The sequence below is a fragment of the Euprymna scolopes genome, chromosome 15, assembly GCF_053919585.1.
Source record: "Euprymna scolopes isolate OS-2025 chromosome 15, ASM5391958v1, whole genome shotgun sequence".
NCBI lineage: Eukaryota > Metazoa > Mollusca > Cephalopoda > Sepiida > Sepiolidae > Euprymna > Euprymna scolopes.
This window is the reverse complement of record NC_136496.1, coordinates 124057379-124073665: the sequence shown is the minus strand read 5'-3', so window position 1 is coordinate 124073665 and position 16287 is coordinate 124057379. Positions and strand designations below refer to the sequence as shown.

General features: G+C 34.1%; 1 protein-coding gene across 5 annotated transcripts in view; it reads right to left on the bottom strand.

Annotated features, from left to right (window-relative positions):
• LOC145294107 (nitrilase and fragile histidine triad fusion protein NitFhit-like) overlaps positions 1-16287 on the bottom strand; it is a 165198-nt gene that overhangs the window by 2903 nt on the left and 146008 nt on the right. For 4 of the 5 annotated variants that reach the window (XM_080141184.1, XM_080141180.1, XM_080141182.1 and 1 more), the window contains exons 8-11: positions 15335-15460; positions 14074-14249; positions 11824-11892; positions 5961-6244 (exon numbers count right to left, since the gene is read on the bottom strand). In XM_080141184.1, coding sequence (XP_079997310.1) covers positions 6140-6244; positions 11824-11892; positions 14074-14249; positions 15335-15460 — 476 coding nt within the window. In that variant the 3' untranslated portion in view covers positions 5961-6139. Of the gene's footprint in view, positions 1-5960; positions 6245-11823; positions 11893-14073; positions 14250-15334; positions 15461-16287 lie in introns of those variants that run through there. The other variant, XM_080141181.1, reaches the window with a different exon arrangement.

Below are 16287 nucleotides of genomic sequence, written 5' to 3'. Positions count from 1 at the left end.
AGGTCCTAGGGTTTTTTTCCCATTTCATTTCCACCTCCACATCAAAGGTTTGGGGTTCAAGTCTTCTTTCCTACTAAAACTTTTTTTTCTTTTACACCTCCAAACACCCGGCCAACGTTTTTTTTTTAAAATAAGGTTGTTTTGATCACCCCCCCCCCTCCCAACACACACACCTACAAACACCAGGGCTACGCCGGGTACCCCCCGCTAGTTTTTAATAAAAAGAAGTCTATCACTATAAGGTACATAAGTTTCATGATGTTACGTTGTAATATAAAATGTGTTCTGAATTATATCCCTTGCGTGTGAACTCTTCACCGTCTACTTTAAAACATTTACGAAAAATGTAATTTCCTCAAAAATTACTATTAACTATAAATAACTTTCTACTCGATGAATTTTATTTTTGGATATATTACTATTTTCGACATGGCAAGTAATGTTTTTTGCTTAAAATGACATATTTAAAGAAATCGATCTGCTGACTATCTCAACTAACAACTAATTTTCAATTGTGACTAATGCTATAGAAATACTAGTTATTTAAATATTGTTGTTTTGTTTTTTTTATAAATTACAGAATTTTTTAAAAGAAATTGCGTTTTAACAAAAAGAAAAAAAATGAAAAGTAGGTTTACAAAACACATGTTAAAATAGTATTTCTTGTGCTGTTGTAGTCGACTACAGAGGCAAGAAACATGACCACAATTACTGTAATGTTATCTTATATTTAACATGCAAACAAAAACTAGTTTAAGGAAATTCATTGGACTTCTAAGTGTTCATAACTATGGAAGTACCCATAGAAAAAATCAGATCATTTTTTTTTTTATTATATTTTTCTTAGTCTGTATGGATGTCTGTCGGTTCCATTTTTCTCAGGTCTGATCTGACTGAAATTTTGTACGTCCTTTTGTTATGGTAAGGTGCAGCAAACTAAGTATTATAGTATCTGTTTGATGCACAGTTAAGGATTAATAAGGATTATTATATAATGCAAAAGTTAGCACAAACTTAACCATATTCAACCATCAATTTGGCATAACGCATTCATTCTAAGTCAATGGGCCATAACTTTTTCCAGTTTTAACAGGCAAAAGGTCTAGTTAAACAGATTTTCAGAAAAAAAACTTTGGTTCGTTCATTAAAAATAAAAGCTTTTTGGACATCTAATTGATTTCTAAATGTCAATTTTATTCCGACTGTTAATTGTTCATGTTTAAATTTGTGTCTAACACATGTGTAGACAAATTTAAACATAAACAATTAAGTTATGCCAGAAAATGGAGAAAGAAGACCTCCTTCATGGTACACTTGATTAAAATGGAGTTTGATTTGCTGGGTTGCCGTGCGAGTTACAAATATTTAAATGTTAATTCTGTTTACCGTTATTATTTATTTTCATTGCTATTTTACTTTTTCAAAATTGAAAAGATTTGAGTATGTTTTATTCAACAAAACAATTCCATAATCGATTCAAAGTCTTGCAATCATTTGTATGCTTTTGTTTTGGCTTTATTATTTTCATTTTCCTGGCAGAACTACTGTCAAAGGAAAAGTAATGTGCCTCCTTCCCTCTGATAGTTTCTTGGACATGATCGAGAACTACTTAACCTCCTGTTACCCTGATCAGGGGGCTCTGGAAAGCAGGTGATTGACGTAATATGAAAGCAAACAGAAATAATTCTGTTCATGGTTTCGTATTTCGTTGTGTTGAGCAGATATGATGGTCAGGACCATCGCCCAGTATGTAAAATCTTCATGAGAAATTGCATTGCACAATGGTGTCTCAACTAGTATTTCAACATCACCTGCTGTCAGTCATTCAAAATGCTCCAAAGCATCGATATTGATAGGCCACTTAAGATATTGAAGAGCAGTTGATGACGAGCTAAGCAGTTGATATCCATGGCACAGCAGGCTGTTTAATGATACTGTAACCCTACGGGTGGCACAACAAAAGTTGGGAGTCGTTAACGAAACATTTAGATTCAGCATGAAAAAAAAAAAAAATAGATGATGATCATCAAGTGGTGTGCTGCCCGGGACAGGCATTGACTGCTATGGCTCTCCGTCTATCTCTCTCCCTCAGGCATTCATGAATTCATTGTTGCTCATCATTTTTGATGTTGCCCAGGTGTTTGAACTGTTTCTCGCTGTCGTAGAGTAATTTGATGATGATCAGGTGCCACCTGGCTATCATGGTAATCTTTACAACACGAGGTGTTCTGATTCAGAACCTTATTCATACTGTTTCTCGAATAAAGAGTGATGTATTGTCATAGTTTTCTTTGCAGTTGTACAGACAGCAGGTTGCAGTTTCTTTCTGTCCAAGCAGTGTCCAAATTCTTTGAAGGGAGGGGGTCATATTGCTGACATTTTAGAGCTATGTAGGTAAATAAAATAAAAAAAAACCTAGACACGTTTTATACTGTTTTAATAATTAACTTTGATTTTTAATAAAACTGATTCTTCAAACCCTTATTCTTTTAATCATTTTCTGAAGAAAAAACACGCAAAAAAAAAAAAAAAAACACTATTTTCACAGATTTAAAAAATTTTTCCTGAATATTTTTACATTTTCCATAAGTGCTCTGCAGGCCGGATTAAAATCTTTGGTGGGCCAGATCTGGTCTGCGGGTCATAGCTTGGAGACTTCCATACTAAATATAAAAATAATAAATAACAAATCCTCCCCACCCCGCCCCGCCCCATCAAATGTGCAGAGCTGAGTGAGAATTGATATTTCTTTATTTGGAGAATAAAACTTCAATTGTAAATCATATGCGCGTGTGTGTCTCGCAAGAGGAGAAGAAATTGTCATGATTGCACAGGTATTAAGTCCTTCTCACACCCACGATGTAGGATTCGTATGGCTAATGGCTTGGAACAAATTTACTTTTTACTTGACTTACAATCATTTGATTTCAAATCTGCAATCTGTTATTGGAGAAAAAGATGGACCTCATTGACTGTACACGTTTACATTTTAATAAAAAGTGAGTGGGTTGATTTGCTGGTGGAGTGCAAAGTCCGTCCATCAGCCCATCTGTCTACTTGAATCACAGATTTGTGAATCAATTCTTTACAGGCGCGACCAACGGAAGCTACTAACCATACAGATTCTATTCCAGGACAGAAACAAAAATCCAAATTGCTGTCATCCTGTGAATAAACTTTGAAATCTTCCTATCGTTTGTCTTATTTTTATTTTAGCCTCTTTTCTTTTTAAAGACTAATATGGCTACTCGGCGTTGTCTGAGGGGGTATCGACAACAAAATAGAAGAGTAAAAAAAAAAAAAAAAAAAATGTGCTGCATCTTTCTTTTCAGACTTCTCTCCCTCTTTTCTTCTTCTTCCCCTCTTTTCTTCTCCCCCCCCCCCATCTTTGTTTTATCTTTTCCCGTCTTTTGCTTTCTCCAGTAAATGGAGAAAAACTTTTGACAGATTACTATATAATATTAAAAAAAAAAAAATGCTATAAATTCGCCCCCCCCCCTTCTCACTCCAATTAATTCTGTTGGTGACCCCCAAAACAATGAATACTAAAATAAAAATATACATTTTTTCTTTGTTTTGAAAAAAACTATATGTAAAAAAAAAAAATTAAAAAATGCCAGAACACCATTTCACAAATCAGACCAACCATAATTCATAACACCAACCTCAACATTTATGCTCTTTCTCAACTGTCAAAAAACTCAACCTGTCCTCTCTAATTCGTTCTTCTTATAGCCGCTAATCTCCTCATCTGCAAATTAATGCCATATGGCAGGCCAACTGCAAGTTATTTTGGCAAGTAAGATGTCCTTCCAGTATTTTTGCCACAGTATATCAGTATTGTGAGTGTGCCTTGTAGAGTTTTTGACTTTTAGTTTGGCACATCGATCTCTTATACATAATCAACAAGTTTTTGAAACGTAAATAAGATCATATGAATCATCATTTCTAAAACACCCAAATGGAATCGGTCAAATGAGCTGAACAAACAACTTTGGATTTAAAAAATAAAATACTACGGATTATTTGAATAATTGTTTTCATATCTCGAATTTTATTCTTATAATGTTTTGTCTGATAGTTGTCGAACTTGGGAATCTGTAGAGAATTTTGATCGGAACCTTTTATTTATTCCACAGAGGTGACTTGTTCTATCAGCCATGTATCATATTCTTAATATCACTAGCGTTAAAGATTAGACTTTCAACTTCTAGGAGACTGTCACATAGAACTGATTAAACTTAACCATGTCGTAACAAATAAAGTGTGGAGGAAATAAGAGCAAGCTACCCCCAATGGTTCTCCTAGAATATATGCACTTTTAACTAGCATTCCCCATTCGACCATCAAAAAGGATCACCCCGATGCTCACTAGAGAAAATGGCTAAACAGTATCCACTCAAAAGAGCTTATTTCCAGACAATCTGGGAACATTACTTTTCTTAATTAGGTTGGTCTAAGCATGATTACCTGTTTAAATATGTTATTTAAAACTAGCCTAGTTGCCCGTGTGTTTGTAGGTGTGTGTTGAGCAAAATAAAAAAGTAGTAATAGGCAGGCAGGCTCGAACCCATACCGCAAAGAAGGAAAAGAACGTGAAAAAAAAACGTCTTTGCTGTTGTGCCCATCGCCAAACCAGAAATGACAAAGGTTTAAATTAAGGCTAGTCAATCGAAAAGAGGGGATGACTTTCGAAAATATTGGTGAAAAAAAAGCGACCCCTGCCTGTAGAAAAGTGCTGAGTTGAGGGTGAAAGAATTAATGTTTCTAGCCAATTTTTCAATATTTGTCATCTAAAGGGTCGCGCTTCAAAATATCAATCTTGTGAAAATCCATTATGTCTGTCGAAAGTTTTAGGTAAACATACATACATTTAAACAGACAGGTGAGATTTATATTATAGATGAAAAAAAAAAAAAAAAATCAGTTATCCACCAGAGAAAACATTACTTTTCTCAACTAGGTTGGTCTAGGCATGCTTAATGAGACACTTTATTTCAAATAAAAGCCATTTCTGGGTGGTCTAACTCACAATCGGAGATATTTTCATTTTTTTTTTCTATGCCCCCCCCCCGCCTCTTTCTCTTAACCAAACATCATTTATCCACAGCAAATCCGTTATTCAGACCACCACTAGACATGCAACATAGTGCATCTTTGCACACATATGATATCTGTAAATCTCGATTGATTGCTACAAACTCAAACAACAATCCTCTTATTCATTTTTAGGATGAAATCTTCATATGATTTCTTTGCATTGTTGAACTTGGTCAGTACCAGATGGGGGACCACTTTGTGAATTTATGTAGAAGAACGTTGACACCTCCCTGCAAGACTTGCAAAAACCTAACATCATCATCTCCCCTAATGGGAATATACATGCAACTGTGAATTTCATACTCCCATGGAACTTCCTCCTCTGGAGGAAGCTGGTAAACCTGCATAGGGTTAGTGCTGTTTTCACTTTTTACATAGCTGGAGACTAGGTGCTGAAAAACATATCCAAATTTTTTTTTTTTTTTTTTTTTTGCTAAGGATCTGTTTTCTCCTGCTCAGAAATTTATATTTTTCTACACATTTTGTTGGATTTTATCTTTGTATCAATATAAGCAAACAAAAATACCATTTAGCAGCTATTAATTGAGCTTTAATTCGTTTTAAATGTATACCTTACATATCTTTAATATGTATTGTGATTTTTTTTTTATGTAGCTTCTATTAAATTTTTTTTTCAGTTCGTTTTTATTCAGTCCATTAATTTTCAATATTTTAAAAAAGGTTTTGCTAATTTATCATTTTCTTTATTAAATCATTTTAATTACTGTTAATATCTTAAAACTATTGTATATAGTTAAAAAGGACAATACTAAAACTATTGTATATAGCTAAAAAGGACAATAAAATTACTAATGAATAACAGTAAACATTAATTTATTATAAACTGTTTAAAAAAATTATTTGGCATCCAAATAGCTCTTTTATTCCATAAATCAATTAGAATAAGTATTATACATCGATATTAAAAAAAAAAAAAAAAAAATTAGATCTTGATAAAAATTCTTCAACATAAGAAATTTTTTTATTTGCTAATTTGAATAATAATCATAGAAAATCCTTACGAAAATGGAAATAATTATCACAAAGATTCAGGAAAATATTTCCGTAATACACTGGCTTCTTCTGCCATTTCTTTCAAACTTCGTAAGTTACCTGCTTCCAGATTTTTGTCGTTGGCTTGAATCTAAAAAGAGAACAGAAAAAGAAAACGGACAACTCAATTTTTGAGATGAGGATTCGTTATTCATATTATTTGGAATCTTTGGGCTACTATTCTCATCTTGAATGTCATTTTCACAGCATTGCAAATTACTTAGGATTTCTATCCAGTCATGGTTGATGGAATGGAAGCATGAAGTAAATAAAGGGTTCTGTTTGAAATTTCATCTAAATTTCCAAGTTCGACAAAATACGCCTAAAGAAGGTCAGAGGCTACATCAATTGAAATGTGAAAATGACATTCAAGATGAGAATCAGTAGTCTAGGAAAGTAAGATTCGTTAAAGCATTTGTTGAAATGCTTGGAGATAACTGAAGCAACCTCAGCAAAGTATTTTTTTTAATAGTACAGCTGCGATGAGATTAGGTTCTCATGCTTTAGAGGTGTCTGTTTTTTATGATATCATGTACTTGAGAAAGGGATGATTTTCAGATCATCTTGTGTGGTTTCTGTTTGCAAAGGAAACTCAGGAAGGGAGTGGTTTGCTGGGTTCAATGAAGAGTTTGAGGCAAACTGACGGGCAAGCATGTTAGCTTTCTCAGTTGCCGTGTGAACAACCTCATGATTGTTTGATAGTGGGGGAATTGTTGATTGCCTATTATTTACTACACTGTTATAGATTTTCCAGAAATCACGAGTTCCTAATTTCTGTGCTCGGATGCGTTTTCTAATGGTTTCGGTATATTTTCTCTTAGCTGTTGCTATTTCTTTCTTACAATTACTTCTAGCTTCTATAAACTTTTGTCTGTTTGTACTGGACTTATGCCAGATAAATCTGTGGTATACTTGCTGCCTTTGAGCAATGTTCTGCTGGACGAGAAAAGATATTTTCCCATGGGGCATCTCTGATGTGATCCCTGATCGCACCCCAGTCAGCCTTATTGTAGTATATTATCGTTTTGAGCAATGGCTCTTCAACTTGGGGTTGAGAGTTTATCATTATCACAGCATGATCAGCATTCCTGAATGGGTAATGGGCATTTGTTACACAATCCTTGGGAATTGTTGTCAGAAATAGGTCTAAATGTGAGGCTTGCTGGTCCTGATGATCTGGGAGACAGGTCGGGAACGATATTGTCTGTGTCAAGGAATGGGATATAGAAAAGTTATGAGTGATGCTACCAGCTGTGTCTGTAGTTAGAGAAGCCAAGCCAATTGCTGTGGTGAACGTTAAAGTCACCAAATACATGATGTATTTGGGCAGCAGTGTCTAAGGAGAGTGCTACATCTATGCTGTCCAAGACATGGTTGATTAGAGTACAGTCTTGAGTCGAGGGAGAGCGATAAAGAAAAAGTAGCTAACGCTATGTTGTAAAGTTAATGTAAAGCACATGAAGGCCTGGTCACCTGATTCTAGTATTGATTCCATAGTCATCGGGGAGGATGTTACGAATATAGACTCCAAGTCTGTGCATGTGTCTGTCAGAGTTCTTATGACAAAGTGGGAGACAATCAGACATGTTAAAGAGGGGATAGAAGAGTGCAAGTTAGTTTCACTTAGCGCTAAGATATCCAGGGAGTTTGCTAGAAGAAATGATTCTACATCATCTAAGTTAATTCTACGTCCACAGATATTTGTAAGTGCAAGCCTCAAGAGAGGAGGTGAAGTGTTGTTCGAATGTGTGTCTGGTTTGATTGTTATTTGGATTGAGCTGTAAATTCATTTTATTTCATAATTTCAGTTTAGGGTGAGAGGTGCTAGACAAAGCGGATGTGCATAGCCACCATCATGCAACACAAGTAAACGATCATGCAACATAAGTAGATCATCAGCCGTCTCCTCATCCACAGGAATGTGGCCTTGGGAATGCCCATCGAAGATGAGTGCAGGGTCCCTTTCCATGTGAGACATTGCACTACAACCATCCCGATATTATACAACTGATGACAGAGCAGCCGGTCTAAGTGCTACCAAAGAGTTAGAGCCCCTGTACTGTCAGTCAGAATACAGCAGCCAGACAAACTGTCAAACGGGTACTCTCAAACCTGTCAGACAAGTGTGGCCCAATTCAATCATGTTAGCATACATGGTAAACAAGCACCCCTAAAATGCCCAGTTTTAGGGGAAGAGAATGAGGCAGATGTGGGGGACGGCATTTATTGCCATAATCAGGAAACAAAGCTAGTTAGGATTAATCGAGTTAGTATCAAAGATAATTAGTATCTGCTGTGAAGTTACACTCCTCAAAATAGGATTAAGATTGGGAGATGTGGTTATTCACACGTTTTGAGTGGAAAGGTGGGATGGTGTATACATGAGTATGGGGTGTAGATTTAAGGTCAACATCTACTAGAGTTCAATGAGGATTAAGTGTGGATTAAATAAATACATTGGAAAAGTATACTTTTGTTAGGATATGATTTGAAATGAGCTACAGACTTTAGATGTTAATTTTCATGTAAAGTCAATCACTAGAACTTTGGCTCATCTAAGGGAAAGAAAGATATGAAGTTTCTATTTAATATAGATCACTTTAAATATAAATACAAACTATGGCTAATAATTATCTATCTTATAAATAAACTATAGAATATAGATATAAGTTATAAGATAATGCATGCCTTCTCATTATAGATAACTATAGAATTGTTTTAAATGTAATAAATGTCACCAGCTGATGACACTACCATCCATGGTAGCACATCTAAGACCGTAAACGACCAAGTTCTCTCCAATTCTCTCTCCTCTTATCTTGAGCACGTGGTACAATGGGTAAAGGAGTGGCTGGTTACTTTTGATGCATCTAAAACCAAGCTTCTATCTTAACATCATCAAAGTTCTGATCCCCATCAATTGAAATGAATGGCTTTCATCTTGGGGAGGCTTTATGTTTTGACAAGCTTCTGGGCTTAACCTTTGCTCCTGATCTGAGATGGAACACATACATCAAATCTGTTGCCAAGGCTGCTGAAAAAATGGTGGGATCGTTCTATCGATCCAGTGGATATCCCACTGCTGATGCAATTCTTTATCTATATAAGAGCCAGGTCCGTCCAAGGATGGAATACTGTTGCCACATCTGGGCAGGAGCTGCTAGATAGAGTCCTGCCTTGATAAAGTTCAAAATAGACTTCGTAGCCTCGTAGGAGATGCCCTTTTCTCTTCCCTGCAACCTCTGTCTCACAGAAGAGATGTTGCGAGTTTGTCTCTGCTTTATCGTTATTTTCATGGCAAGTGCTCAAGTGAGCTTCACTCTATGGTCCCCCTCGCCAAACTTTCACAAGAAACACTCGTCTAGCTGAAAACACTATCAATAATTCTTCCCACTCTTTATCTGTGCCTAAACCTAAACGTAGATTCCATGAAAAAAGTTTTTCTTAGAACTGCACGCCTATGGAACTCTCATTTCCCTGCTTTCTAGCTGACTACAATCTTATTGTCTTCAAGTCTAACGTAAACAAGTTCTTCATGAGCCGTTCCACTTAAATTAACAAATTTACAGAATTTCCATTACTAACAATTACTATATTGTTCAATTGACTACTCTACACTCTTAACCCTTATCCTTGAGTGGTCTTTGGGCCTTGATAAGTGGTGATGCCTATGTAAAAGAAAAAAAAGTCATGAAACTGAAGTCGCTTTTATAAATGTCAGCAATCAGTGTGAAAGGATTATCGAAAACACGAGAGAGTCATATGCTCAGTTCATCAAGTCCAAAGTAGAAGAACAGAGGCTTCGTTCCCATGAGTTTTCGTGAATAACAAACAAGATCATGAACAGTTGCAGGTCTCATATTACAATCATCATCAACAGGCCTGACATGATTGCATCAGCATCTGGCAAAGCCAAACTCTTTGCCAAGAATTTTGCAGCAAACTCAACCCTACGTGATCAGAGCTACCTCCAGAATTTCCTCCCAACACCAAAAGTAATCTGAGAAACATCCACATGATTTTGCTAAACTTATCAAGAACTTTGATGCCAGCAAAGCAACTGGTCCTCACAATATTCCATTTATAGTACTCAAAACTGCAACCAAAATGAACACTTATTCTTGTAAAGCTGTTCAATTGATGCATAAAGGAGAAATGATTCCCAACACGTTGGAAAACATTAGTTTTGCCGAGTATTTGAAAATACTGGAGATCAATTTTCTGCATCTCAATACGTTGTTTGAATCCGTGTTAAATAGAGAAATTGTTAACCATCTCAGTGACAAGCAATATAGTTTCCACCATGCAAGACCTGATGTACTACTGACTGTAATTTTATATAGGATCAGTGAATCTATTAACAGGAATTTCTTCTCAAAAGAAATAGCTCTTGAAATATCAAAGGCATTTGATAGAGTTTGGCATAAAGGTCTACTTCACAAGATTTTCAGCTATGAAATATTTGAAAATGTCTTCTCAACCATCAAATCTTTTCTTTCCAGTAGATTTTTACAAGTAGTTTTCGATAAGCAAAAGTGCAAAACTCAAAGTATCAATGTGTGTGTGCCTCAAGGATTCATCCTCTTCCTTATCTTCATCAATGATCTCTCAAATTACATTCTAACAATCATATTGTTCACATATATGCAGATGACATTACCATCTATCGCAACACTTCAAAGGTCAACAATGACCAGCATCTCTCTCCTCTGACTTTGAGCACGTGTTACAATGGGGCAAAAGATGGCTGGTTAATTTTGACGTGTCAAAAATCAATCTTTTATCTTTTCACCATAAATGCTCTGATCAATATGTGGCCCCAATTGATATGAATGGCTCTTGTCTCGAAGAAGCTCCTTGAGTCTGATCTTCACTCCTGACCTGAAATGGATGACTTACATCAAATCTGTTGGCAAGGTTGCTGGAAAAATAGTTGCATCATTCTACTACTCCAGAAGGTATCTCACTTCTGACACAATTCTCTACCTGTATAAGGGCCAGATACATCATAAAATGGAGTACTGGTGCAACCCTATCTTTCGAAATCTAGTAGGTGATGCCCTTTTCTCTTCTCTGCAACTTCTTTCCCACAAAAAAGATGTTGCAACCCTGTCTCTGCTCTATCATTATTTTCACATAAAGTACTTGTCTGAGCTCCAATCTATGGCCTCCTTTTGCCAAAGCTTCACAAAAAAACACTCATCTACCTACAATCACTATTAAAAATCCCTCCCCACTCCCCATTTGTGCCTAAATATAAACGCAAATTCCATGAACTGAGCTTTTTCCCTAGAACTGTCCGCCTGTAGAACCCTTTTCTGCTGGCCTGCTTTCCAGCTGACTAGAATATGATCATCTTCAAGTCTAATATAAACAAATTCTTGTTGACCCAGCCCTTAAATAATCAAATTATACCAAATTTTCACCAACAACAATTACTACACTGTTGTCCCAGTGATCACTGTACACTCATTAACCCTTATCCTTGAGTGACCTTCGGCCTGATAAGTGGTGATTCCGTTGTAATATATATATATAGAGAGAGAGAGTATATTAAAAGACAATGTTGCATCGTTGATTCAGACAAATTATCAACAATTCAAGTCCACATCACAATTAAATATTCAGGATTCTTTAAAATCAATAAAATTCTAATCAGTTTGTCCTTACCTTTTGATAAATGTCATCGTTGTTTTCAAAATCTCCAGCTTTCCTCGGCAAAATGTGAAGATGAACGTGCTAGAGAAATAATGTTTTACAGTTGATAAAACAGCAAAAAACATGCATGTTTGCAATGTATGCAAATAATAAAGTTACTGCAAGTGAGAAATATTTAACTAAGACATTAGAAATCACATTCTTGAAATGGGAAATATTTCTGATTTGGGGTTTAGATACCCAGAATCCAATTTGTTATTTTGAGAAAACAATGTTCTTTCATATGTGGTTTCCTGCTGTGATTATGACCCACTTATTTTTTGCTAAAAATAAGTCTGGACAAATAAGGGACCCTGCCTCATCTTATGAAATCCTCCTATCCAAGGCATTAGGTGTTTTATATTCATAGATAATTAAATTAAATTAAAAATGAAAAACAAAAAAAAAAATTTTAAATGAAAATCAAAAACATAGAAAAATAGAAATGAAAAACAAAAAAAACGATAAACAAATACAAAAAATGAAAAAAATGCAAAACAAAACATGCAAAAACATAAAAAATGAAAAAAAAATGAAAAAAACAAAATTAAAAAACATAAAAATACAAAAACATAAAAAATGAAAAAACAAATGAAAAACAAAATATGAAAAAAAAAATATGAAAAAACATAAAAAATGAACAAACATAAAAATGAAAAAAACAAAATGAAAAAACAAAAATGAAAATCCAAAAAATCCAAAAACATAAATGAAAAAACAAAAAAATGAAAAAAAACAAAAAATTCAAAAACATAAAAAATGAAAAAACATAAAAAATGAAAAAACATAAAAAATGAAAAAACATAAAAAATGAAAAAAATTACAAAGCAAAAAATAAAAAACAAGAAAGATTACACGACTGTAAATGATCTGCTTACATTCCCTCGCCATTTTCTGTCTTTATGCCAAACTCTATCAAATGCCTTTGATATTTCAAGAGCTATTATGGATACTCTCTTAAAAGGTGTCGCCCAATAAAGAGTTTGTAGCGTGGCTCCTGGACTTGGTAAGATTATTTTGGATGACATTTTACGCCTTGAAGAATTGCCAAGAATCACGCTAACATTCAATAAAAAATGCGATCAAATGATTATAAAGATTATGGCAGAGAAAGAAAATTGAGGATTTTATTTATCTCCTTTCTAATAGTAGGAAGATGGGACACAAGGTCAGGAAAAGTGTGATTTGAAAAAAACGGAATAAAGGAAGAACACTGTGGATGACCAAAATACTACCTGAACAGTCCCATTAGCACTCCTCATAAGGATGCATATTGCGATAAGCAATATAAACTAACACATTCTCAAAAGGTGAGAATGTAAAGCCTAGGGGTGGGGTGAACCTTCTAGAACTGCACAAGACCCTACAAAAATTGATAAGGCCACGTCAGCACATCATTCTCATGACTGTTAGTCTGATTTTAGTTTTGAGGATATTAAACATTTCTATCTGAGGATTACATTTCAAAATAATCACCACACAATTACATTTTAAAGATAAGTTATCAAAATAATCGCCACGTGATTACATTTTAAAGATAACATTTATCAAAATAATCGCGACACGATTCTTGAAAGGAAGAGGATAATAGCAACCAAGAAAGAAATGTGATAAATTATTGGACAATTTTGCGTGTTGCATACAGCTGTGCTTACCGTTAAATTACAAACAAAAAATGTTGAAACTTGGTGGTCAAGCCAGACATAGACTGAAGTTTATTTATTGCAAAACTGGTTGGATTTATAGAAAGAATTGTGAATTTTATTAATAATTCCATGAATGATCTGCAATTTATTAAAAACTGAAATATATTCAGCCAAAGATTTTTTCCTTCAGTACCAAAGTTGAGTCAAGTCTTTTTTAATTTATATTTTCCCTGATGACTGCAGTATGTGGCTGGTCCTGTGCAATTCTATGTGGTCCACTTTCTCAGACTTTGCCTTCTTCCTTTAAGAAGGGATTAGTTTATAACTAATCACCTGAGGTATCTCTACCGGGAATGCCGATGGGAGTTCCCGGGCATTTCTTTGTTTGCAGGCCAGTGTGTTCTTCCTCTAGGGTGCTGGATATTTTATCTCACTTTCCGACCCTTGTGTCACATCATAAATAACTCAAAGATATTTTTTACAAAAAACAAAAAGTATTTTGTACTCGAATTGATGAATTTGTTTTGCATGTTTTTGCTTTCACTGCATTTTCAAATGCTGGCAACGAAATACTTACAGGAATGCTTTGTCCAGCTTCTTTTCCATCTTGTATTCCAAAGGAAAGGGCAGTTCCAGAAAAATGTTTCTTTACAACTGCAGAGACCTTTTGTGCCGTCTGCCATAAATCTGAAATCTGTTCTTTATTCAAATCTTGGAAATGAGCCACTGGGGAAAATGGACTGATCAAAACATCTTTTTGACCCAAGTTAAGGAAATGTGATTTATTAAGAAAAATCAAAGAATAAAAAGAAAATATGATTCACCAAAGAATAATATCAAAAGGTGAATTATCAAACAACTTCATCTAAGAGAAAAAAAAGCTTTCATGCCTTGATAAGTGGTGACTCTCAAGTAAAAAAAAAAGATAGAAGTTATAAGTATAGCAACAGCATAAAAAGAAAAAAATGGCAGTGTAATAGGCTTCAATTACATCAAATACTAAACTAGAATTTGAATATTTGGTAATTAAGCATAGCATGGTAGCTTAACTTTCAAACATGTTGTTAGAAGGTGCTCGCATCGCTCAATTGAGGTATGGAAGCACAAAATGGAAACAATATCTGCTTTTCTTCAAAACTGCTTATTTTTTATTACTTATTTTTTTTTATCGCATATTTTTTAAATTAAATAACTATGTTTATTTAAGTTAATATGCTATATTTTTGGTAAACTGTTTAGATATTTAAAAAAAATATTTATTTATAGAAATATAAAAAATACATACATAGTGTCCCTGCAACTTATGTCCCCGATAGTAGCCCCTTACATCAAAGTGACACTGTGCCTTGTTTGGGGTGAAAATGGAATTAAAAAAAAGGTTAAATATTTACACACACACACACACACATATACATCTAGTGTTTTATTTGTGTAGATTATCACAAAAATTTGGACGATTATATTTATATCCGAGGGTTATAAGAGTCAATCAAGTACCAGAATGATTGTACTAAATATACAGAATCTTTTGTAATTTTTCAATCTAGCTTTTCATTGCAACATGAGAGGAAAGCTACTGCTGATCCTGACTGGATTAATGCTACCATTATTTTATCTGGAATTCTTTACAATTCAAAGACTGGATTGATGCTGCTAATTTTTCTTGAAACAACGACAGTTAATATTTCGGATTGGATAATTTTCTTTTCTCTACGATAGACTAATTTCTTTTATCATCTTTTTTGAATGATTTTTTTCTATTCCAAGAACTGCTTTCCATTCAAAAAAAAAATACATGATGTTTATACAAGTAAAATTGTCTTTCAAATAAAAGATACGGCCAGGTACGACAGGTTTTATGTTGACAAAGGCAAATGACAATTCCGTCCGAAAGAAAACCTGACTGGAAGGAAGTTGTAAATGACCAAATTGGTAAAATGGCTGATCATCTATTTTTACCGAAACTGAAATGAAATTAATGCAAATACGATTACAAAGAAAACTTGAAGAAAATAAAGAGATACACATATTTAAAAAAAAATGAAAGGTTCTTATCTGGAATTCTCCCTGAATTAAAAAAACAAAAATCCAAGAAAAATCTGTCTGATGTATGTACCTGTGACAAACCGAAAATATCATATTCCAAAAATTATGTAAACTAGCGGGACCTGTAGAAATTCACAGGGGACTCATTCATATGTAATATATTGATGTTGGCATTCTGTAGATGTTCAGCATAAATGGAGATACTCTGATATTACTGTTGCCCTTTTGTTAAAACTGCAAAAGTATTTATCTAAGCTAACAGGGACGCCCAATGTAGCCCGGTCGTAAAGTACGCTTAAATGATATTTTAATTCTTGCAGATTTTGTATATATTATTGTAGAGTTAATGTTCTATCGATTTTTATATATTATAAAGTTGTGATTTCAAAAATAAAAATATATATCCATATGACTTGGATGTAACAGCTTGAATTGAAACCGAAACCAAAACTTATGAAAAAAAAAAAATATATATATATATATATATAAGTGTAGTTCCTTTAGCTATAATTGAAAGTGAAACCAAAACTTATAAAGAATTCTTGGTAAATTTATTTATAAAAAAAATAAATGACTTCAGTACCATCAGCTATAATCGAAACTGAGACCAAAACTTGTGAAGAATTCTTAGTAAAATTATTTATTACAAGAAATGGAAGTCCATAACAATTAAATGATGGTCACTCAGATGTAAGCATGACACACAAAATAAATAACATACACGCTATCCTATAATATATATATA